The sequence below is a fragment of the Tachypleus tridentatus genome, chromosome 10 (assembly GCF_004210375.1).
Source record: "Tachypleus tridentatus isolate NWPU-2018 chromosome 10, ASM421037v1, whole genome shotgun sequence".
Classification (NCBI taxonomy): Eukaryota; Metazoa; Arthropoda; class Merostomata; order Xiphosura; family Limulidae; genus Tachypleus; species Tachypleus tridentatus.
The window spans coordinates 184,309,095-184,333,881 of NC_134834.1; the positions used below are offsets into that span (position 1 = coordinate 184,309,095).

At 33.7% G+C, this 24,787-nt stretch overlaps 1 protein-coding gene across 4 annotated transcripts in view; it reads right to left on the reverse strand.

The window, feature by feature from the left end:
- Window positions 1–1,584: 1,584 nt before the first annotated feature.
- The window catches only part of LOC143231100 (regulator of G-protein signaling 7-like), a 144,832-nt gene continuing 121,629 nt past the window's right edge, over window positions 1,585–24,787 (reverse strand). For 2 of the 4 annotated variants that reach the window (XM_076465663.1, XM_076465662.1), the window contains 6 exons: window positions 21,250–21,375; window positions 18,926–19,000; window positions 14,451–14,562; window positions 13,529–13,621; window positions 9,607–9,750; window positions 1,585–8,465 (listed from right to left, as the gene is read on the reverse strand). In XM_076465663.1, the coding sequence (XP_076321778.1) occupies window positions 8,418–8,465; window positions 9,607–9,750; window positions 13,529–13,621; window positions 14,451–14,562; window positions 18,926–19,000; window positions 21,250–21,375 (598 nt within the window). In that variant the 3' untranslated portion in view covers window positions 1,585–8,417. The remainder of the gene's footprint in view (window positions 8,466–9,606; window positions 9,751–13,528; window positions 13,622–14,450; window positions 14,563–18,925; window positions 19,001–21,249; window positions 21,376–24,787) is intronic. The other 2 variants (XM_076465664.1, XM_076465665.1) reach the window with 2 other exon arrangements.

A 24,787-nucleotide genomic window follows, 5' to 3' on the forward strand; every position in this document is an offset into this window, starting at 1 on the left:
CGGAATGTAGAGGGCGGTGTTAGATGTTTGAACATATAATTTTATTTTATATAAGTTTAATATAAGTTTCATTTTTATCGTTCTCGTTTATGCCTTTATAAGTCAAAGTGCTGATGCTTATATGGACAGTTGGTACACATAATTCACTCCATATTTCAGCACATCATAACTGATATACAGAGCTAGCCATTTTATTGAAGGGATACTCTGGTATATCACTTTCTCCTAGATTTTTGTCCCAGAAGTCTGGACATTTGTACAAAATGACAAAAATAGTTACCCAGCATAATTTGTTTTTAAATTATCGAGTTTATTAGCTGTTTTAAATTCATGTGGGGGTTGAGCTTATGTTTCATGGCATGCTGATAAAGGTTCTATCAAAACGATGTCTATCGACATCAAGCTAGAAAAAACTTCGAATTTCTTTCCAATTTGTGTAAAAAAACAAAAACAAACCAGGATACAATTAGATGTACATTAAATACATTTTGTTGGTTACATGACGTGAGTTTATAATTGACTTGGAAGTATTCTTACTGGTAAAATAAATGAATTACAAAAATGTGTATATTACATGAGTGGTCACTTAACGAATAAAGATGTTAAGCCAACAACCATCTTCATTTTTTTATTCAGACCTGTGAATATTTTGAATTAGTATTCCTGTGTATGTTTACTTCTAACAAAGCCATGTTGGTCCCTCTGCCGAGTCCACTGAGGGGAATCAAATCCCTGATTTTTCACAGACATGAACAATTGGGTTTGTAGTTATTTTAACATAAACCTACACATGATTATTTGTGATCTGTCCATTGCAGGGAATCGAATATCAGATTTCAACATTGTAAGTCTCTAAACTTAGTGTGAAACTTTGTTGACACAGAGAAATTTAAAATGTTACAGCTGATGGTATTTACGTAGATTATGAAACAATACTACAGTTTGCGCCGAAAAAAAAAATTGCATATTGAATTTTGCTTTATTTTTTTTAATTTCGTAAGTAATTTATTTCTGATAGATTCATGACTGTTATTAGAGCTAGTCTTTTATGGTTTTGAGTTAAGTCCCTGTGAACAGTAACATTTGTTTGAATTGTGCCCCAAGCAATTCGAGGGCTATTTGGAAGTGATAGGTTACAGTGAAGGCAGCTATTTAATATTACCCACCGCTAACTCTGGGGTTGCTCTTACGAATGGGTTTAATCGTAACATTACAAACACCCTTACGGCTTAAAGGAGCGATCATATTCGGTGATGAAATTCTAAACTTAGACACGCAGACTGCGTTTCAAGCGCCCTATCACCAGGCCATACAGTAATATACAGAATACTTTATGAAATAAGACAATTTTGACATAAAGCATTTATGTAGTTTTATAAAACACGTGATGTTTCTGCTTGCTCAGTTTTCCATCCAAATAAGAACCGTAATAAAAACTAATTTGATAATTAATTATTCGTATCTCTTAAACACAAACTGGGAAGCGAAATGTTAAGATATCACACACAGTGCTATTAAATGTATTTGTATCGATATATTATAAATCATACAGTTTCGAAACAATAACATTGGGAACACACACTGAGGCAGTAAAGCATTTTCATTTATTCAGAACATCACTCGGGTCATTTAGAGTACCATACAATAACCTTTTGTTAAATAAAACGCAATTCCATAACACAAAAACCACGTGCGTTAGAGTAGTTAGAATATTCAAATACCTGAAATAAATAAACCTGACATATATTTAAAGCAGTGGAATGTATTGAGTCTCCTGGTGGATTTAGAAAAAAACTCAATGTCAGATATCTAAACTGCCTAAATATCTTTGAAACAAGATATCTAGAATACTATTTACACGAGCTATTATTACTTTAATTGTTAAATCTACACAGGAGATTAAAAAAAAACAGGAAAAATACCTGTAATACGTTAATTGTTTCTGGCAGTTTGATACGATTATTGAAAAAACAAAATTTAAGATATTTACATATTTTATCAAATTATAATTTACATAAACACCAGACTAGTTCCTTTGTAACTAGGTCTTAAAACATTGCAATGCTGTGATGATTTTGTTTTCTTCAAATGCTAAAAAAAATCCATACAAGTAACTAAAGTGTAGATTTTGGGACGTTAAAATTGTTTTCATAAGACAAGATTGTTGAAACCGTAACAATAACTGCATATAAGACGGATAGTTTTTGGTGCAGTTAACACGAATTAAAGAAATGTATAAATCTTCATGATAATTTAATGTGAATGAAATTATATTTAAACTATTCTGGGAAAAAAATCGACATCGTGAAATTGTACAAAAATGTAATAAATAAGATTTTGTGAAATATTTTTATTCTATAAAGCAAATCTGTGTTTACTGAGGTTTAGAGCATAGGAGATTGAAACTAGAAATTTTATTGTCATTACACACTATAATTTTTTTACAAATCTAAAAATTACTACGTAGCGTGACCCACTAGCTAGTGTTTTGGACTCTTTTGGGTGGTTCACAAGTCTATGCTTGCTCGCGACATGTGTTCATTGACAAGGTACTCGACTTCATATGTTTCAGTCTACCTAGCTGTCTGACGATAGATGGGAATTAATAAACAATGGACTGTCCCCCACCCAGTTCGGAGGGATTGTTCACCCTTCTCCATCACTTGTGCCACTGAAATCGGATTTCAGCCCCACATGCTGTCTTACGATGCGATGGATTTTGTTAAACTATCAATCCATTCCTACACTAAAGCTGTTAGGCCTGATGACGAATGAAATGTAATAGTGGAAAGTGTGTTAGAGAAATTATTGCGCGATGAACCTTTACACTTTTATTTGTTCATCAACGAAGTTGCGAGTATATTCAAAGATTTAAATATAGGAAATTTCTAAGTATATAGTTTTGAAGTAAAACAGAAAATGGTCACGTGATTAAGAAAAATGTATCCCAATATTAAAAACAAAAACTGGTAACTAACGGTAAGATGTGTGACCAGTAAAAACAAAGAAACAGTAGTTATATATAAAAAGAACAGTGTTTAAGAAATTTATCTAGTTCGATCAAAATAAAGCCAAGAATAGGAAACTGCCAATATAATTAGATCTACAGTTAATGGTATAAAGTTTAAAAACGTTCTGGATTACTGTATTCGTTGTAAAATACGGATATATTATTATCGGTAAGAACAAAAAGGAAAAGCAAACGAAAATTTTTAAAAAATGGTTAAAAAGCGCTTTTCTCTCTAAAAGAAAAAAAAATTAAATAGATAAACTGATCTACTATACACAATTTATTTCGTATATTCTAATATGAAAGTCTAAAGTTTCGGTGATGTAATAATACCCGGTGTGCCAACTTCGTGCGTTCCATTAACAAAGAAAAGCAACAGACGCTTAATTTTGAAGCTTATATAAACTAGTGGTTAAAGTGATACGAATACAACTCGTTTCGGCACAATACCCGTTTTTTATTATTTACTGAATAAAAATGGAGTTTTATCGTAATTTAATTATAGAAATGTATTCCTTCAAAACCTGTTCAAATTAAAGGCGCTATTATGTAAGCCCAAAGTCACCACTGTGAAGCAAATTTCGTTGTGAAACTCGTACCATAAATATTCCCTAATAAACTACAGACGAAAACGTGCCACGAAACCGCCATTTTGGTAGGACGAGTGCTCAAGATACGTCGCGTTTCTTCTCTCTGGATATTTTACGAATCCATTGGTGAAAGAAAGCAAAGGATAATAGTTTATTATGTTAATTACAATATGTATTTGGTGCTTATAAGACGTTTTGCCAATACTAGCGTGACTGGGATACGATATATACTCTAGTGGTCTAAGCCTATATATACATATCATTAGTTTTGGTGAACGACAACTCTTACGATGCGAATAAGATAATTTATTATTATTACTTTATCTGAATTAACTTTACTATCATTCCAAAAACTGGCAGGCCAGCAAGTTAGCATTCTTATATCAAACATTGGTGTGCCAGTCTGCGAAATATAATTGTTGTTCGCTTCTTATACTTAAGAGTTTGGTTGACCATGTAATACAATGTTTCCTTTCATTCTGAATAATTTCATTTCTGTTTTAGTCTTAATTTACTGTAGCTTTGATTACTTCTATACAAATAAATTTATTATTCACAAATGAAAATTAGGTGGTGTAAAAATTCATTAGTGAGTTGGCGCTTTATATAAATTATTAAAAATGACAAATAGATGAAGACCTAACGAAACATAAGAATTAATAGCTTTCTAATTATTGCGTTATAATACTTTTTTTTACTAGTGTTAGATTTTCTATTGCCCTTGACATTCTGATACTTATTTCTCTTTTCGTATTCAAGTTTTATAGTGTTTATACATCCTGTTCCGTCTTTGTTATTGTACTTCTTTTTTTTTTTTTTGCATTATTATGATAGTTTCTGATTGTTGATGTACTATAACCTACTATTATGTTGGAATATTTCTACCCTTCTATTACCCCCTAGCCCTCTGCTGGTACAGCGTTAAGTCTACTGATTTACAAAGTTAAAATCAAAGGTTCGATTTCTCTCTGTGGACTCAGCAGATAGCTTAATGTGGCGTTGCTATAAGAAAAACGCACGCACACACTATTTCACCCTAATTAAAGTTTGTTTTTTCCTTTAGTGAGCGAATTTATGGGATATGTTGTTTGTTACTTTGTGTAACTTAGTTCATTGTATATATATATATATATAGTACGTTTTGTTCCTTCGTTGTTAATCGCAAAACTAGGAAATAGGCTATCTGTACTTTGCCCATCACAGGTATCGAAACTCGGTTTTAATGTTGTAGGCCTGAAGACTTACCGCTTTGCCTTTGGGAATACATATACTATTGTTTGTTGAAGGCAGCTAGTAATCACTACTTATCGCCAACTCTTAGGCTACTTTTTATCAATGAAAAGTGTGATTTACCGTCCATTATAACACCTCCACAAGTGAAAGGAGTGAGTATGTTTGGTAGGGATTCGAACTCGCGACACTTAGACTGGGTGTTGAACGCCCTAACTATCGAACAATACGCAGAAACGTTAGAAATTGCTTTGGGAAGGCGTTAGCCAATCAATTAATAACAAAAATAATAATCTAAAGCAGTAATAATAGGGTTTCAGCTCCTTACAATCTTGGCATTCTGGTAATATCCATTTTATATTTACAATTTAAAAAAGAATAACAACAGCTATATTTTCACTTAGACATTTTTAAAAAAAGAGAATACAGTAACTGGTCAATTCTTTGCCCCAATACATATTAAATACAATAACATCATTTACTTTATAAACAAGTATGGCCTACTTTAGTTGTACTTCACAACTAATTTATCATATTCAAGACGTAACTTTTATAGAAACCTAAAGGACTAATTGCACCCTATGTAGGATCGTGATAATATATATCTTGTAGGACGTATTATATTTTATAAAATCTAAAAAATAATCCTGAAAAGGATACTGTCCAAGATTTAAATCAAGTTAAGAAATACAACTTATAACGTGTTGCAACGTTATACTTGTAAAAGTTTAGTTACCTTGAATAGGTTAAGAAGTTTTATTCGTTACTCATTCAAGTTGTTTTCAAACTTTAGTGTCGTAAAGTGGGTTCGTCGTCATAAAATTAATTACACAAAGAAGTAATCCACATTCCACAATTATATTCATTCACTACAGGGAATGACATTAGAACAGAGTACAATTAGTCAAGCCAATGGAGATATGCGATTAGCACGTTACACTGTATTATACTACATTAAACAATAATAATATAATATTATCGATGGTAATATTATGTATGTTTAAATTTAAAGACCAAACCAGAGGTTAAACAAATGTGTAAACAAACTGAGAAGCCATTATTCTTGTACTAAAATACCAGTTGTTGCCTTAGCTATCCGCATATAACATTTCCAGCTTTACTTCCTCACGAATTGGAAGGCCTAACAAACACCAAATTTCAAAGAATAAAAACAGACAACTTATCGTAAATATAGTCAGAAATTTACAAATTATCATAGATGTTTTAATATTAATTTGCAAATGAAATGAATATATTTACGATAAGTTGTCTTAACAAACTTTTTTCTCTATATATTTAATATATTATACAGACCTATATTTTACGTGCTACGCTAGAGTAAAAGTACAATATTAATAATTTTTTTGTGTTAAAACATTGTATATTTAGAAAATATGCATACCATACCCACTATAATATGTTATATCCACAGTTGGCGACGGCTTTCTTTGTATTTGTCACCCCTGTCCCTGTAAAATTGACAAGAACTGCTAATTACAACGTCGGTTTTGGCGCCCATTTTAAGTTGATACCCTTGTAGAAAATCCATTGCCAACTTCAAGGGCCTGCCTTGTTCACGTAGAATGTGGTAGTTTATTTTCGTTTTCAACTGAATCAAAAAGACTAATGATCGCAAGTAAGATGGCGCCCGATTAGCATATATCGATAAATAGGAATAAAATGCGGATGCCATATCTAGTCTATTATGGAATATCGATTAAAGATACTGCTGATAGTTATGTTTTGAAACCTAGGATAAAGAACATGTAACATACAGTAATTTAGTTATTACGTCATAAGATCTGGGTGAGGTAGTTCATGTGTAGTTCTGTTATAGTATCTAGACGATCTAACTTTTAACGCGGATTTATGGCTAAAAGAAAAAAAGCAAACAACGTAATTATTGTATTAGCAGTCATTTAAAAAATTCACTTATTTACCATTATTTTTATGACTTTATGAATATTGACATGTGTCTCAATTTTTGAGAGGTATCTCATTTCATAATAAAAAATGTGTTTCGTTTTGTTTTTTTTTGCTTTCAATTGTAATTTTATTACAGCTTATACTTTTTATCTAAAATTGTTGTTCCTTAAAACGAAAACTAAATAAATCAATTTATGCAGTTTGTTATAATGAAATTTTCCAGGCCATACATATTCCTAAAAATCAGAAAGCTATTCTCGATTGTTCATTACTAATGTTATATGATTATAAACATTATTCTTAAAGTAAGATAAAAAACATTGAAACATCACTGCATTTTGTTTTAATTTGGGAGGTTTCGAGGCTCTTTGTGTTTCTTTTCGTTGCACAACACACAGTAGAATCAAAATAAAACTACATTCAATTCTTTACTCTTTCGAAGCCTGCATGATAGCGACCAAACTTTATTATAGTTCACGAAGAAAGTCAAAACTTTCTAAGACGAATATAATGAAAATTCAAAGCAGCTGTACACCACACATAGCTTTGGTCCCTTAAGACGTCTACTAAAATCAACTTTTTATGGAGATAACTAAATCTAGCCTTAATTGTGTGAAGTTTTTACCTTCTAATCGAATGGAAAAGCAAGTAATTCTATACAGAATTGTAGGCTTGTACACACTTTATGTTAAAACATATTTCTCAAGTTCCTCCATTTTGTACTTATATATATACGTACTGGAAAGGAATTAACAATAAAAACTACAAATTAGCACCCAATTATCTACAATTTTATATTCTTCCTTTTTATTCCCACAAGCTGACGTTTATTTGCTTAAAATCAACTTATTATTTGAGTTTCCTCACTTCATTCTCTTCGTAACATACTGATATTTATGTACAATAATATACTTGAGAAATATTTTACAAAATCAGCATTTTCTCTCCATAGTGGGTAAGTAGGACAAAAGACTATATGATATATCTAGGAGAATGATGACGAATATTGCTGAATGTGTGTTTATACAGCCAACTAAGACAAAAGCCGAGTAAAACTATATCTAACTTATTGCGAAGGGCATACCTTAATGGTTTACTTATTTTACCATAGATTGAAAAACGTGTGTCATGAATAATATGGTAAAATGTTACATTTTTCTCTTCTATTTCCTAGTACATTTACACAATATATAAAAGACGGGAGAAGAATCAACATTTCTTGCAAAATGTACGGAATTAAAAGCTAATAGCTTATAAATACATTAAGTTTTCATTTTCATGTACCCTCTTTAACACGATAATTTGATAGAAAACTGAAGTTCTGTAATATCATTAAATGAACTATCTACCCAGTGGTTTGATATTTCAGAAAACAATAAAAGAAGCACACCTTTCTGAATAATTTTATAATTTTTTTTGTCTAATGCCGTTTAAAATAAAAAATCGAAGAGAAGTAATTGCTTTTATTTCTTATTGTCCAACAGTAAGATCGAGATGATGAAAAGGATAAGGAAAACATAGAAGTGCTAATAGACCTACTAGATGGCGCTACATATAGCAGGAAACCGCGAGTAACATGATTCTCAGAATGATGCTCACTGTATGACGGTGACGCAGTTCATGACTTCCATCGACTTGTGGCTCCACCAGACATCCATTTTCTAAGACCCAATACTTAAACTGGGTAACTTGGGAATGAAAAGTTTACTCTGGTAGAAAACAGAAATTTCTATTTTATACTCTACTGAAAACACGCAAACAACAAATTACACAAAAGGTTGAGTAGGCTTAAAGCAACAAACTGATTTTTTTTTAAATAAAATAATTTTAATCAGTAATACTTTACATTAGTGAAATTATTACTGCAAAACCTAGAATTAACTTGAAACTCCAGAGACTGTAACAATCTTCAACATATTTTGTGACTTGATCGACCATTAATAATTTGTAAATCTCTCTCTTTATATATATGTGTGTGTGTGTGTATATATATATACCGAATATATGTATAAGTTTATAAAAAAGTACGTACCTTATGCAAAGTAATGAAGTAGGTACCTTATATAGAATTATAAAGTATTTACCTTAAAAAAGTGATAAAATACTAACTTATAGGAAGTGATAAAGTATGGAACTTATATAAAATTACATAATTTAGAGAAAGCGATAAAAAACACTTTACAGTAAAGTGATATTATACAAAGTGATCGAATACGTAACTTACAGAAAGTGTTGAAATATGAAGCGTGCAGAAAGAGATAAAGTGCATAATTTACATAAGCGATAAACTAGTAACTTATAGAAAGTCGTAAAGTATTTATCTTAAAGTGGTAAAATACGTATCTTATAAGAGACGAAGAATATAATTTATAGAAAATGATAAAGTACATAACTTATAAGTAACTTATTGAAAGTGATAAAATACACAACATGTAAAAAGTTCATAACTTATTTCAAATGAGTGTTGGGTATTAAATGGTTAGTATATCCGGCTAGAGACCCATTTAAGTGTGGTGTGTATATAACAATTAGGTTTAATTTTATTCAGTCTTTAAATGTAACAATAATTACTTACAGTTCTTGCTATACATTCAAAAATATTTAAATCTGGAAGCATAAAACATGCTATCAGCAACATGCAAACAAATCCAAAATGACCAGAGCCAAAAGCAAAAATACATATAAAAAGCAGCATAGCAAACATTACGCGCGAAGCTTTGTTTTATTTCTTATAAGTAAAAAAAAGTAATGAAGAATTCTGAGAACATGCACATAACTAACGGTAAAAATTCACCACACAAACATAAACGACGACGAATAAGGAGCCCAGCAACGTTTAATAAGACATACCATTACGTTCCAGGAGCATGCAGCAAGCGGGGATAACTTTAACACGATGGTTGGTCTTTCTTGCCGGAAAAGATCACGGAACGTATGCCTTTGACAGACGTCTGGAACGGAGACAAAACAAGCACCACAACCGTCAATGGATTTCTTCGGGAAAAGAGCCAAGCCATGAGCACGCGCACTACCTATCGAAGCTTATGTTTGCAATATTAAGATACAGTATTTTTTAATCGCATTAAGTTATTTTATTTTTTCTTCCATACACACTCTGTTTATATGTTACAAGAACAACACGGCCCTAAAATAAACAGTCAAATAGGTTAGTCATCATATCTTGTCTATATCTTAAAATGTATTTAACATATAACAACGTTTTCACAGAACTTTACGATTGACTAGGTGCACATGCCTTTGTTAATTCAAGTACATGCATGGGAGAGGAGTAACATGAAAGTCTATATGTGTGTGTGCGTGAGCATAGCAACAAGTATATTAGTGTTGTTTTGTTTTTTAAAATAATTTCTGGAGAATTGTTAAAAAGAATCTCTCTAATCATACATTAAATACTGGCCGATCAAAGGAAACTCTTTTAGAAGCTATAACTGATGTGTATGTCATCTGATTGGATTCGCTCATTTTTGGCACTACATGTAATTAACGTGAGGTTTTCGTGTCCTACAGATAAGATAACAGCCTCTGAAGACGAGTCGTGATGTTGAATGACGTTTTCAGATCAGGAGTTGAGCCTTCGCTCCAGTTTTTGGATATTATAATTAATACACAGTTCTTAAAATTCGAATGAAGAAGTAACGAAAACGTCGTTGACTAACAATTACCTTCAAATTAACTAACACTAAAACTGCATGTGCTTGTCTGATCAAACCCTTGTAAATAGTCGATATTACGTGAAAATGTTGTAAATTTTAGCGACCTCTATATTCCAAAACTATAAACTAGAGTGGGAAGTAATTAATTATGTACATTAAAATAAATAATCTGTATTGAAAAAAAAAAAGCGGACGCAAAAAAATTACAACCATCTTGGGAGTTCTCATTTTATTACCGGTATTTTTGAATATTCATTTTTTAACAAATTAATAATTCTATGATTTTATTTGAAAAGAAGAAAAAAATTAGCTTGCCCTAAATGAAACAAAGCTCCCCTGTATAGAAATCGTTTAAGCGTGGTGTATTTTTGTTTTCATAAACGTTCTTAATAGACAAATGTTTTATGTAGTTCAAAGTAATAAAAATGACAAAAACAATACCAATACGATCTGATATTAATGGTATATAAGGGGATTATTATAATCACGTTTGTATTCTCGACTACTAACATACGTAAACATAGTTTTATAAATACAACAAAGTTTTAACTTACAGCCAAAATTTATATACTCGTCCAAAACTACGAATAACGAAACAAGTAAACCTTTAGCAAACAGTCCCCAAAAGCCAGTTTTAAAAACGCATTATGGACAAATATATTTTTCTATGGAACTGAAGTTATCTCTATAGTAACTAGCAAGGTTGGTATTTCATCTGAAGGAAAGTTTCGAATCACAGTAAGGAAGTTCAATCTCTACCAAAGCAATTGATAGTGCTTCATTTAAGCCTAATGATATATTTTTACACGTAATTGCCAATACCAAACTGTATTATAATATTATTACTAAACATTCATTCAATAACTATTTGGATTCTCTTCTGACCTTGACTGGTAAAACTGAAACTGAAAAGTTAGCGTATTGGACATGTAAACCTGCTCCTTGACAGGTAAAACTGAAACTGGAAAGTTAGCGTATTGGACATGTAAACCTGCTCCTTGACAGGTAAAACTGAAACTGGAAAGTTAGCGTATTGGACATGTAGACCTGCTCCTTGACAGGTAAAACTGAAACTGAAAAGTTAGCGTATTGGACATGTAGACCTGCTCCTTGACAGGTAAAACTGAAACTGGAAAGTTAGCGTATTGGACATGTAGACCCGCTCCTTGACAGGTAAAACTGAAACTGAAAAGTTAACGTATTGGACATGTAGACCTGTTCCTTTTTTTCTTCTAAATATTTATTTTGCTCTGGTTTTATTTTACTATCATTTCCATTAACGTCGACTGTCAATGCACAACGGATGTGTTACTGATTTTCTGGTTTCTTTCAGTTGTCGCGAAGTTACTCAGCGGTTTCATTTGACTACATCAAGAAGTTCCCTCACGTACAAACCAAACTTCGTTAACAAAATGCTTAAGAACAACTCGGCGAAAACATCATAACTTCACAAGGTCCCAATACACTTCAATTCAGATTTCAAACTGGTGATATAGTTTTCTCAGTTTCTGCATGTAAAGTTTAGAAATACTATTTATATTGATTTAAGAATGCGTTTCCTTTCGATAAACTTTGCATGATGTCATATTTGAATTCGGCATTACGTCATTTGCAACTAATAAAGCGTTATATGACAACTGTATGCAGAAACACGATCCAAAATTCACAAATAAACTATTCAATTGGCTGGATCTTGCTTTGCAAATCAGAAGGTCCAAGGTTCGCGTCCTGATACCGATGAAAAACTTCCTGCGCTTCCAATTGTGATTGCGTTAAAAGAGAAACAGCTAGTCTTGTTACTTATTTCAAAGCTATACAAAAATTCCTTATGGCGGAAGGTGCTATTGTCTGGCTGCGTTTTCTCTAATGAGCTGTTCAAAATTAGAAACAGCTGCATCAGAATCCTATAAGGGCGTTTGGCCCCTGTTCACATAAGGTGCCGTTGAAGTTAGAAATCCTAATACCAAGTCACTGTACAAAAATCTAAATTATAATATCATTATCGATTGCTTGTAGTAAAGCACAAATCTACAAAAGGGTCCATCTGTGCCACGGGTACAGAAACCTGATTTTTAGTGTTAGAAGTTCCAAGATATAACGCTGAGCCACATGTGGGGTTGGAGGAGATTATTACTGCAAAGTCTATTTGCCACTTTTTAAATGTCCTCCTGACCAACTTTACTAAAACTTCAGTTTGAAAGCTGACTCATTTGATGTATAGGCTGTAAAGATATATTGTTCACGATCGTAGTGTCAGAATATCCTCTACCTTGGTGATAAGGTCCTGTAATAATGTCACATCTTAATTAGATCTGCCTCCCTTTTTTTAAGCCTCTGCATTGGCAGAGTTTTCGATTAGCAGGATAACATTCCCTGCCAATAGAAGTCAATTTGATCCATACTTCGCTTCAAACTAATTATAGTATCTACATCTAGGAAAGACCCAGCCTCAGCCTAGGTCTTAACTCCACAGTAACATAATTATACCATAGCCTTCCAGTCGTCCTAGGTCTTAACTCCATAATAACATAATTAGATCATAGCCTTCTAGTCATCCCTGGTCTTAATTCAATAGAAACATAACTAGATCATAGCCTTCCAGTCGTCCCTGGTCTTAACCCTATAGTAACATAATTATAATATAGCCTTCCGGTCGTCCTAGGTCTTAACTCTATAATAACATTATTAGATCATAGCTTTCTAGTCGTTCCTGGTCTTAACCCTATAGTAACATAATTAGATCATAGACTTCCAGTTGTCATCAACTGAAGAAGCTTCTTAAAACCAGTGGAGATAAACTGCACCAAATCCTGTGGGAGACTATTTGAAACCATCAGTTGACAGGAGCCGGTGCAACACATTACTAGAGGACTGATCCACGTGGCTCGCTCTGCGTATTCACTTTTCGGAAACTTCGGGCAGAACGGTGAACTTATAAGAGCCTATAAATAACTATGCATATATTCTGCCAAATAACGAAAAATAGATTCTTGGAACTCCGAGAGACTAACATGTTAACTGATCTGTACTGTTATTGTGCGAAATGATTCGATATTTTAAACATTGCTTATTAGGCCTACTGTAAAAGTAACACTCACTTTTTTCTTCGTGCCATTAAGATACTCTTTGTACATCTCCGAACGAAGATACCTCTGGTAGCTGTCGTTTTTCATTAAATGGTACAAATGTGCCTAGATGAAAAAAACAACAACAGACATTATTATCAGCTCGTTAAGGTATATGCAAGAAGCTTGTTCTCTATGAGTGATACGTGGCAAACAATTCATTTTCTGGCTATCTTAATAAAACAACTACTTAGTAATTTAGTATATAATAGAAATAAAAACGTTTGAGATCTGGCAGTATTTTTTAAACGTTTTCTTCCACAAATATTTTTTTAACAGAGCTTTCAAAATATAATTCGGTTCTCCACAAAACAAACCATGATTCAGTTTCCTCATGACAGTTGTTAGGCAACATATGAAGTAGAAATATAGACTTCAATAACTAGTTGTACATTTTCAGTCATTACATAAAAGTAATAACATATAATGAATCACCTAATGTGAATGAAATGTCTATTGAAGGAAAAGAAAAAGATTTAGTTAGTAAAATGTTAATCATATTTTGACAGTTCCAATAAGCATCAACTATTAATTATACGTAGTTCAAAAATATCTTAAAGTAGCCTTTACTTCCTGGATACATTTTAATCTATTGATTGAAATTAAAAGTACTGTAAGTTAACTTGGTATGTTACTGTATGTGTGTTGATTCAAAATGTAAGTTAACTTGGTATGTTATTGTATGTGTGTTGATTCAAAATGTAAGTTAACTTGGTATGTTACTGTATGTGTGTTGATTCAAAATGTAAGTTAACTTGATATCTTAATGTATGTGTTGATTCAAAATGGTTTGTCAACAGATGAGGTTAAAACATAAACACTGCTTTATCTTCATAGGAAATGAAAACATTAGGGTACATTTTTGTATGTTAAATCAGAGATGTTTGACACTTACAGCAGCCTCATCAAAAGTCCATCTGTCAGGAGTTTCCATATTCTTTTTAGTAAGTTCATAGCTTTTAGAGTCGATGTTGATAGGAAAGTTCGCATCCGGTGCTAGGAACTCGCTAATAGAATATACATGACAGTACATTATTTAATGCTTTATTGGTGTTTCACGTATAATCAGTGCCATTAAGAGTGTATTAACAGCTTCTATTCATAATTGAATTTCACGTTGACGAAAGCTTTGCCAAAACCTAATCACCAGCAGGTCTAAGTAGATAGTTTTACTGTCATAATTAATTAATGAACAAATATTTGCCGTAAAATTCTTAACAATTTTATACGTGTAGCTACCAGTTTGGCCGCTAATTTTGATTTCATTCCTTTAAGTCGCACGCGCAATCCTTTTTTAGGCTCAAATTTTTTCCATACCTCAGCTGTGTGTTTATTAAATATAATTACTTATCAAAACACACCAATAAACCACAGCAGCTAAGAAAGTGACAATCGATAGTAACCAACATTAGCCTCAGGATCGTAACCCTATTACTCGGAACAGAGCTATACTTTACGGAACCAACCTCATTCTTAAAAATATATGGTGGTGGTTTCTCCTCTTTAAAACATTGTTAATAACTTCCTTCATAGTAACGCCATGGAATTTAGATTAACAGTTTCTTGTCATCACTCGCTTGCACCCGGTAAAACAGAATCAAGCATCATTATTTAAGCTAATGTTTAAGTTAATATCGTGTGACACGAAACCCTTTTTACTTTGGAGAATTTTATAACGTTTATTAAAACTGTGCTTAAATGATGGCAATGAATAATGAATAATAATCGTCCACTCGTATAATTCCTTTGAAAACTTGAGTTAAAAACTGCTAATATAGTTTTCTTGGCCTAACTATTGTTCATCTATCTGCATGCGTTTTTACTCTATAGTTTTGCTGCTATAAATCAGCTGTCTTTAATCCGAATGACAAAAACAGTCTACTTTTACTTTTAAGGGAAGCTGTAGAAAATATTTCAGATCGATAGCTCAAGTGACTTTTTGCGTAGGTGTGCGCAAAAGTTTGATCAAATTGAACGACTTTTGTTGAATAACTTTACACATTAACGTTACTTTACATTTACACTAAATCTGACATATAACTGTAGGTTGTAAAGATATATCAGTGTACCAAATTATAAAAAAAAATCCATTAAAGTTAAATATGTTTTTCTATTAAATAAAGTTTCCGTATTTTTTGTATGAAGGAAAAATGGTTGTTTTTTTGGTTTTGGATTTCACGCAAAGCTACACGAGGGCTATCTACGCTAGCCGTCCCTAATTTAGCAGTGTAGGACTAGAGAAAAGGCAACTAGTCATCACTCCACACCGCCAACTCTTGGACTACTCTTTTACTAACGAATAGTTGGATTAACAGCCACATTATAATGCCCACACAGCTGAAAGAGCAAGCATATTTGGTGTGACGGGGATTCAAACCCGCGACCCTCAGATTGCCTGTCGAGTGCTGCCGGGCCACAAGATTGTTTGATTGATTGTTGAATTTCACGCACAGCTACTCGAGGGCTATCTGCGCTAGCCATCCCTAATTTAGCAGTGTAAAACTAGAGGGAAAGCAGATAGTCATCACCACCCACCGTCAATTCTTGGGCACTATTTTACCAACGAACAGTGGGATTGACCGTAACTTATAAAGCCCCTACGGCTGAAAGGGCGACCATGTTTGGTACGACCGGGATTCGAACCCACGACCCTCGGATTACGAGTCGAACACCTTAACCCACCTGGCCATGCCGGGCCGGACCACAAGAAGAAAGGAATTCAATAAAAACTGGATATTTTATATTTCATGGTATTCTTAATGGATTGGTATGTGAAATAAAGATCCAGTAGCGAATATTTACTGAAAATATACGATAATTTGGTTTAGCACAGTCCGAATCGTAGAAAGTGGAAAATTGCTAAATTATCTCTTCTGTTAATAAAACCCAGTGTCTCCTGCAGGTTGTTTTGGCCACACAGCACACTACCAGAGTGTCTTGATTGTCTTCGCTAATAATTATGTGTATAGACTAGTTCATGCACGGACTATGTGGCGATAATGGTTTATGCCGGTTTTCGTTTTAGTGCAAAGCTACATAATTGGTGTCCACTGCTTGGAATCGAACCACGGATTTTATCGTTGTAAGTCTGTCCATAAACTTACCCCTAATTCACCTAGAGAACTCTGGTAAACAGTCACAAACTGATTCAAGAGTTATAATATTAAGTTAGTATTTGTTGATATAGTTTTGGGAACTATAAACCATTAAATGTTTTCATAATTATTTACTAAAGGAAAACTAGAAGTGTCATGTTTGTCCATCATGAGTGTGACATTTTTAATCGTTTTTTTTATTATATCATCAAAAAGCACAAGCTACTGTTAGCCAAATAAATTCTTAATAGAAGACGAAGGCTGAATAAAATAATAATAATAATAATAATGATTTAAGCTTAAAACTCTTCACTGTGCCATCTGTTCTGTGCCTGTTGTGGAGATCGAACCCTGAACTCTATCAGTGTAGCGTCGTCTTTTTTTTTCTTCTTTTATCGGGAGCATAATCAAAATAAATAATAATATGTAAGTTGAAGACAAGATAAAGCATCTCGTGCCCCTTAGTGGCATATCAGTATGTTTGCAGACCGACACCGCTAGAAACCGGGTTTCGATACCCATGGTGAGCAGAGTACAGATAGCCCATTGTGCAGCTTTGTGCTTAATTCCAAACAAACAAAATAGAAATCTCACATCACAAATTAACAAAACTATATCGACTTTTTTTAAAATATGCCCCATTCATCAAATTGACTAAGAGTAATAAAAATGTTACATTCTATATAAAATGGTTACTTCAGCAATAGGTTCTGATAACTTGACTATGGATAGAGCAAATGCTATTGACCAATGTGTACCACGAAAGTTGAGCCAAGGGTTACTAATTATCCAAATGTATGAAATCAGGACATTCTCGTATTACTATCCGACATTAAATGAAAGTTGAGGTTTTTTTTCTCTAAATACATTGAATACTTTAAATCAATTTCATAATTTCTAAAATTCCTGTAAAGCGCTATGTTTACAATCTTATTTGCACTGCGAACCAGAGTCTGTCCCAGAGTTCCTCTGTCTCCCGTTTACAGCGCCCTCATCCCGTGATGTGTTGGAAAAGCCGCTAGGCGAAGCTTAACATTCACTTTTGAAACGACAGGAGAAAAGACTTGAATAATGTTGATGTTATTTCACAAGCAGGATATTCTACACTAAATTGTTGGTAACTAATCACATTATCATTCACATTTCAAAATGTGACTAAACTTGTAGAATAAAAATGTAGATTTAACTATGTTGTTGTTGATTGGTTCTTAGCATGACTGACGTTTTCAACAATTACTTTTGATGGTGGGCGTTATAAGCAGTTCAGAGTGAAACAAAAAGTGCAACATAATTAAACATTTTAAAAGTCCATGAAATAATTAAAACTGATAGATTAATTTATACTTTTACTTGTCACTGGGGACGGGTACTTTTGCTTATAACATGTATTTATCAGTCCATAAGTTTCGTGATAATACTTTGGGAAATAAAAAGAATGTGGTGAAATTTCATAAACGAATATATAGGTTCATGCTGCATAAAAAACGAAGCAAAATACACGAAGTTTATATACGAGTATGTTAGTAATAGAAATCTCATGAACTACAACATTCAATCTTACTGATTAAAGCAGTCGAACTGCAATTTTTCGTTTGTCCTTAGGTGCAAAGCTACACATATCGTTTCGAGACAGTTACATTACTGCGTCCACTACATTGCCATGGGAACTATTAAGTGCCTGGAACGTTAATAAAGTTAAATATCGTAATTATTTCAGAACAACATCTCCTAGATAAATCTACCTTTCATGGTACATTCGTTAAAGATAATCACATTTTTACCACAAGGAAAATCTGAGACATAAATTGAGTTGTAGAATAAAAGGGCATCACAAATTTAATTGGTTTTTTTTCTCTGGTGTATCTTTTCTACAGTATTTTGTAATTTTTATAAGGACTTTTAAGGGTAACTGCCTTCCCCTACTGGCTGCAGACAGTGAAAGGCAGCAGGAGTTTAGATGTTGTGAGCGTAAGCACTTAACACCATACTCTTAACTGATTTTCAATGATTGTTGGCTAGTTTTACATCAACTTTTATATTCTGTCTGGTAGATGGGATATCCACAACACATTTGGAAACTATTACCACAAGCATTATCTTTAAGACGACAACTGGAATGGATTTTGCAAAAACCAAAACAACAAAGCTACTCAATTATTTTTTTACATTAGGTTCATTATTGTTTTATAATGCTAATGTTAATCCTATATATACAGTTAATGTAAATAATAGTATTGAAACTGTATAATAACCTACGATACATTTACATACTCACTTCCATATTTGTTGTACCTTCAGAGGCACGTCCTTTGAGTGCACCTGTTTCAGTTCTTGTACGGCATCCCAAAACCTACAAAAAATGAAATTCGCTAAATTAAAAAAAAATCATTTTTCACAACATCTGGTTTTGGTGTATTTATTTTTATATATACTCGCGGTCTTGGTGAAGACTGTTACAAACCCTTGTGTTCTTGGTGAATTATTTTAAATACACTTGTGGTTTTTTGGTACAAATTAATAAAAACTCTATAACCAGAGTGGTTTCAAAAAATGGACTTTTCTTATTCTTTGATAGATTGTTTAGGCAGCGTATTCATGATGAAACTTTGTAGAATGGACGGCAACTGCCTGTGGCTACCAGTGGTTGAGTCTACAGGAAATCACTCCTCCAGTCAGAAACAGTGATAATCCAACCAATCATAACTCTCTTCACAATCCACCAGGGCACTGCAAAAGACCAACAACACCTTACGCACACACTGACTCCCTCATCTAAACTACCAGGTACTAGGATTTTCAGATCCCTATACTTTTTTTTATTAGCTCAGTATTTAACCCTTCGCAGACCTCTCAGAGACCCTTATTCAACATTTTTTCGACTTCGCTAATAATCACTTGCCCACCATGAAATATAACTTCGCGAGTAGGACTCTTCTGAGCGCCCTCGATTGCTTTGCGTTTCTCACTGAGGCGCAAAGTGTTAAATCGGAATTCCTGCCACGTTTTTACTTACATACATACATACACACACACACACTGACATGAAGACGAAAGGCGGAAGACTTTCGAAACGTCGTCCTCTACACTTGTGTCTCCACAACAGGCAGTTGTTGTCCATTTTACAAAGTTTCATCACGAATCTTTCTTCTTAAGTAACAAATTGGGAATAGTTTTGGTACAATAGTTTTATTACCCAGACTCGTGGTTTTGGTGCAGTGTTTTTATATATACTTATGGAATTGGTGCAAGCCGTTTTATACCTTGTAGTATTGGTGAAAAATATTTAGAGGCATTTGTGGTCTTGGTACAATGTTTCTAGGTACACTTGTTGTACTGGTGCAAGCTGTTGCACACCTTATAATCTTGGTGCAAACACCTACATAATCATCTAATGTTATGCAAAGCCTTTGCATGCTTATTTAGTCATATTAAAGTCTCTTACAATTGCAAATTCTTGAAATATTATATTTGTCTTAATGCAAGGCATTATACACTTCTTTGGTCTTGATTCAATATCTTTACATACACTTGTGGTCTTGGTGCCAGAATTTTATGTACTCGTAGCAGTCAAGACATTTACATATATACTCCCACAGATTTTGATGTAAAACTTTTCATATTTTTAGGTTTTGGAGCAAGATCTTTATATATTCTTTTGATGGCGGTACTGAGTCTAAGTGAATTATTTGAAACAAGACATTAAAAAGTGTGATCTATAGTGCAAAATTTCTTAACGTAAAAGTTACCATACGGTTCTTCAAGCCGTTATGAAATAATAAACAACCATTTATAGAAATCTTAAACATATGAAATTAAAACTTTTTTTCTTCTAGTGAGGTTAACGGAAAAAATAAATTTCTGTTAATTATTTGTAACATTTTTTTTTATAAAGCGAAGGTATCAATTTTTAATAACCCAATATTTTGTCGTTGTGTTTTTGTTATATTTATATTGTGTTTATAGGAGTTTTGAAAACTGGAGCAGTAAATTATTTTATAACTTAGTTACTGTGAGTTCTTATAATTGTTGTGAAAAACCATTTATTATTATACAAACGTGAAGTAACTTCAAATTACGAATAGACAAATGGTTGAAAAGCGATTCAATAGAATATAAAATAGTTTTAGAAGATGAGCAAACGGTTGAAAAGAAATGACCTAGAATATAAAATAACTTATTTGAGATGACAAATATATATTTTGCAAAGTTTCGAAATCTATTAGTTTGTTTTGAATTTCACACAAAGCTACTCGAGGGCTATACTATGCTAGCCGTCCCTAATTTAGCAGTGTAAGACTAGAGGGAAGGCAGCTAGTCATCACCACCCACCGCCAACTCTTGGGTTACTCTTTTACCAACGAATAGTGGGATTGACCGTCACATTGTAACGCCCCTGCGGCTGAAAGGGGCGAGCATGTTGGGTGCGATGGGGATTCGAACCCGCGATCCTCGGATTACGAGTCGAACGCCTTAACACGCTTGGCCATGTTAGGCCTAAATCTATTAGTTTTGTGACAACTGAAATATTTCTTTCTTCAGTGGATTCAGATTTATAGCACTTGTTACCAAGTTTTGAGTTTTTAAGAAATTGAAACTTACTTGAGATTTTCGGCGCTAAATTCTTTTTCCAGAAAGCGGATAAACTGCTCCCTACCAGCTGGATCTTTCAGCAATTCCTGAAGAGAGAAAGCCCATCTCCGAACTCTCCTGGGAGGCACCTCTTTCCTGAACCAAAACATTTAGCGGTGACAAATTTATCAGTCATTTTGAAAACAAATTAATGAATTGGGTTCACATGATGAGATTTTGACGCCAGTGTTTTACTTTATAAAACTTATGCTGTTCTGTGTTTTGTCCTAATAACTAGTTCAGCAAAACTTAATGTTATTTTACACACAACCTAACTTTTATTCCTTCACAAAGCACGTGAGCTTCTTGATGGCTCAGCAGTAAGTCCTAGGGTTTATAATAGTAAAAACTGGGTTTTGATACCTGTGATAGGCAGGGAATATATAGTCTATGTGGCTTTGTGATTAATAACAAATAAATAAGTGTATAAAAAACAAATAAATTGAAAATTACAGTACAAAACAGTAGCATTTGTATCATAGTGATAACACACACCGTTCTCACCATAAGCATAATTTCTGTGGTGTAAAAATTTTGAATTGTAAAAAAATGTGCGTTAAGTTGTATGTGAAACAGATTTTGTTTATGTTATTAATTTTTCTCTAAGTAGGGACAAGACGTGACCTAGTTGTTAGCGTGTCAGTCTCCGGACCTGAAAGTCCAAGGTTCGAGACGTGGCATGCTTTTGAATACGCTCCGTATGATGAACGTTTGAAGCGTTATAGCCGTGATGTACAACCTTATTATTCGGTTAAGAGAAGTCATACATTATGAGGCAAATGTTGGTGATGGGGTGGCCTCCTCCCAGTGAGAAATTCTTTAACCTGACGGTTTACCTCTTTGTTTCACGAAAAGCTATTCACTAATATTTGGCCAGACATGGCCAGGTGGTTAAGGCATTCGACTTGTAATCTGAGGGTCACTGGTTCAAATCACCGTCACAGCAAACATGCTCGCCCTTTCAGCCGGATGGGCGTTATAATGTGAGGGTTAGTTCCACTATTCGGTGGTAAAACAGTAGTCCAAGTGTTAGCGGTGGGTGGTGATGACTAGTTGCCTTCCATCTAGTCTTACACTGCTAAATTAGGAACGGCTAGAGCAGATAGCCCTCGTGTAGCTTTGCGCGAAATTCAAAACAAATCAAACAAACCAAACAAACCAAACCAGTACTACTTCCTATAAGTTGAACGTAACTAGTGTGTATCACGTGAACAGCAAAAGTACGAGAAATAGTTTCTATATGTGTAAAAGACGTCCATTAATGTACATATATTTGTAAGTTCAAGAGATGAGGAGAATGTTTTACTAAGTATTAGGTTGTCTTGAAATAAATGTCGGAATTATCAGGATGACATTTAAAAGTTGAATATTAAGTAACTTATCATTGGTTGGTTGGTTTAATCCAACCTTTGTAGTTTACAAAATGCCATAATTGTCTGCTTTTTTCAACTCATGGACAAGAAGGACTTTCGTCTGAATTTCTTCTACGACTTCACACTTGGACGAAAAGCTACCGAAATTACACGGAACATCAACCACGCATTCGGCCATGGATCTGTTGGTTCCAAAGGTCTTTGACATGGAGATGAACGTCTTGAAGACCACGAAGGTCGTGGAAGGAAGCCATCCATAGATGAAAACACATTATGGGAAGCAGTTGAGACAGACCCTTACATAACAGCACGTGAGTGTGCAGAAAAGCTAGGCACAAGCAAATCAAGCACTGCTAAACACCTGAGTGCGATTGGAAAGACAAAAAAGTTAGATAGGTGGGTTCCGCATGAGCTGACTGAAGATCAACAAAATCAACGTTATGAGACCTGTCAAGGATGACGCTCCATAAATTGAACGAATTGGGAATCGAGTTCTGCCTCATCCACTTTATTCACCAGACCTTTCCCCTACGGTATTTCATTATTTCAAACACTTTGACAACTTTTTGAACAACAAACTCTTTCAAAACTATGGAGCTGCAGAAGAAGCTTTCAGGAAGCTCATCGACCATAGAAACTCTGATTTCTACAGTAGGGACATAAACAGTATCGTTACACGTTGGCAAAAGCGTGTTGAAGCAAATGGTGCTTACTTTGATTAAAGCATTTTTTACAGAACTGGTTTGTATTTTATCAAACTACGTAGTTCAAAAACGACATTTACTTCTGAAAACCTAATAATAAAAAAATTGGCAAACCACTTATCTCCTCTCTAACAGAAATAAAATGTTTCAAAACTGTGTCAGAGTTCGTTTTTGCAGTTGAACATCTACAGTTGCGTAAGTAAATATTTGGAAGCGAGTTGTTGTTGTTTTCAATTAAGCACAAAGCTACATAAGGCGCTGTATTTTTCCTGCCACGGGTATCAAAACCCGGATTTTAGCGTTGTAAGTCCGCAGATGCACCGCTGTGCTACTAGGGTGCAATGGAAGCGAAAGATCCAAGTTGGTCGAATCCTCGACTGGGCACTGTTGGACATGTTCAACTTTTCGCGAAAATATGCGAATATAGATATATACATATCTATACATATATATATATATATATATATATTTATATATGTATATATACCTGCCGTGTAAAAAGATTTACAACATACCAACAACAACAGAAGAAAGTAATACACTCCTATAAAAATAGTTTAAATGCGTCAAAATAAACCTTCGCAATCCAACGCCAGTAATAATTGAATATTGAGGCGGTATGCTTCTTTCATTTGACCCACAACAAGTTAAATATTCCAACTATCTGCAGGATTACACTTTGACAATGCCTCTGAATTTCTAACTCGGCATTTAGGTTCACACAAAAAGCATTAAAAATGCAATTTTTTTAGTTTTCTTTTTGTTTGTTTTGTTTTTGAATTTCGCGCGAAGGTATTCAAGGGTTATCTGCGTTAGCCGTCCCTAATTTAGCAGTGTAAGACTAGAGGGAGGGCAACTTGTCATCACCACCCACTGCCAACTCTTGGGCTACTCTTTTAACAACGAATAGTGGGATTGCTGTCACATTATAATGCCCCCACGGCTGAAAGGGCATGTTTGGTGTGACGGGGATTCGAACCTGCCACCCTTGGATTATAAGTCGAACGCCTTAACGCACCTGGCCATGTCGGGCCATTTTACTTTTCTAAGCTTATAGCATCAATATTTATAGACTTTTTCCTTTTAAGTTACCACGCACATATGTAGCACATGAGTTAGATATAAAAATTCACAAAGTGTATTCTCTTTTACACTGATTCCATAAAAAATATATGTATGCACGTATTAGTATTTTAGTTTCATAAATTTGTCACCGAGTGGGAAAATCTCGGTTTTTTAAGTACAAAGGGGCGAGAAACATTTTTGTTAGCAATAAAAATAGAAGCTTATTTACTGTATTGATGAATTTCTTTCTAGTAAAAAAATATTTAATTCATTTATGATAAATAACCAAATTATTTAATTTGCTGTGTGATGAACAACAAAATTATTTACTTCATGGTATAATAAAAAACAAGATCATTCATTTCA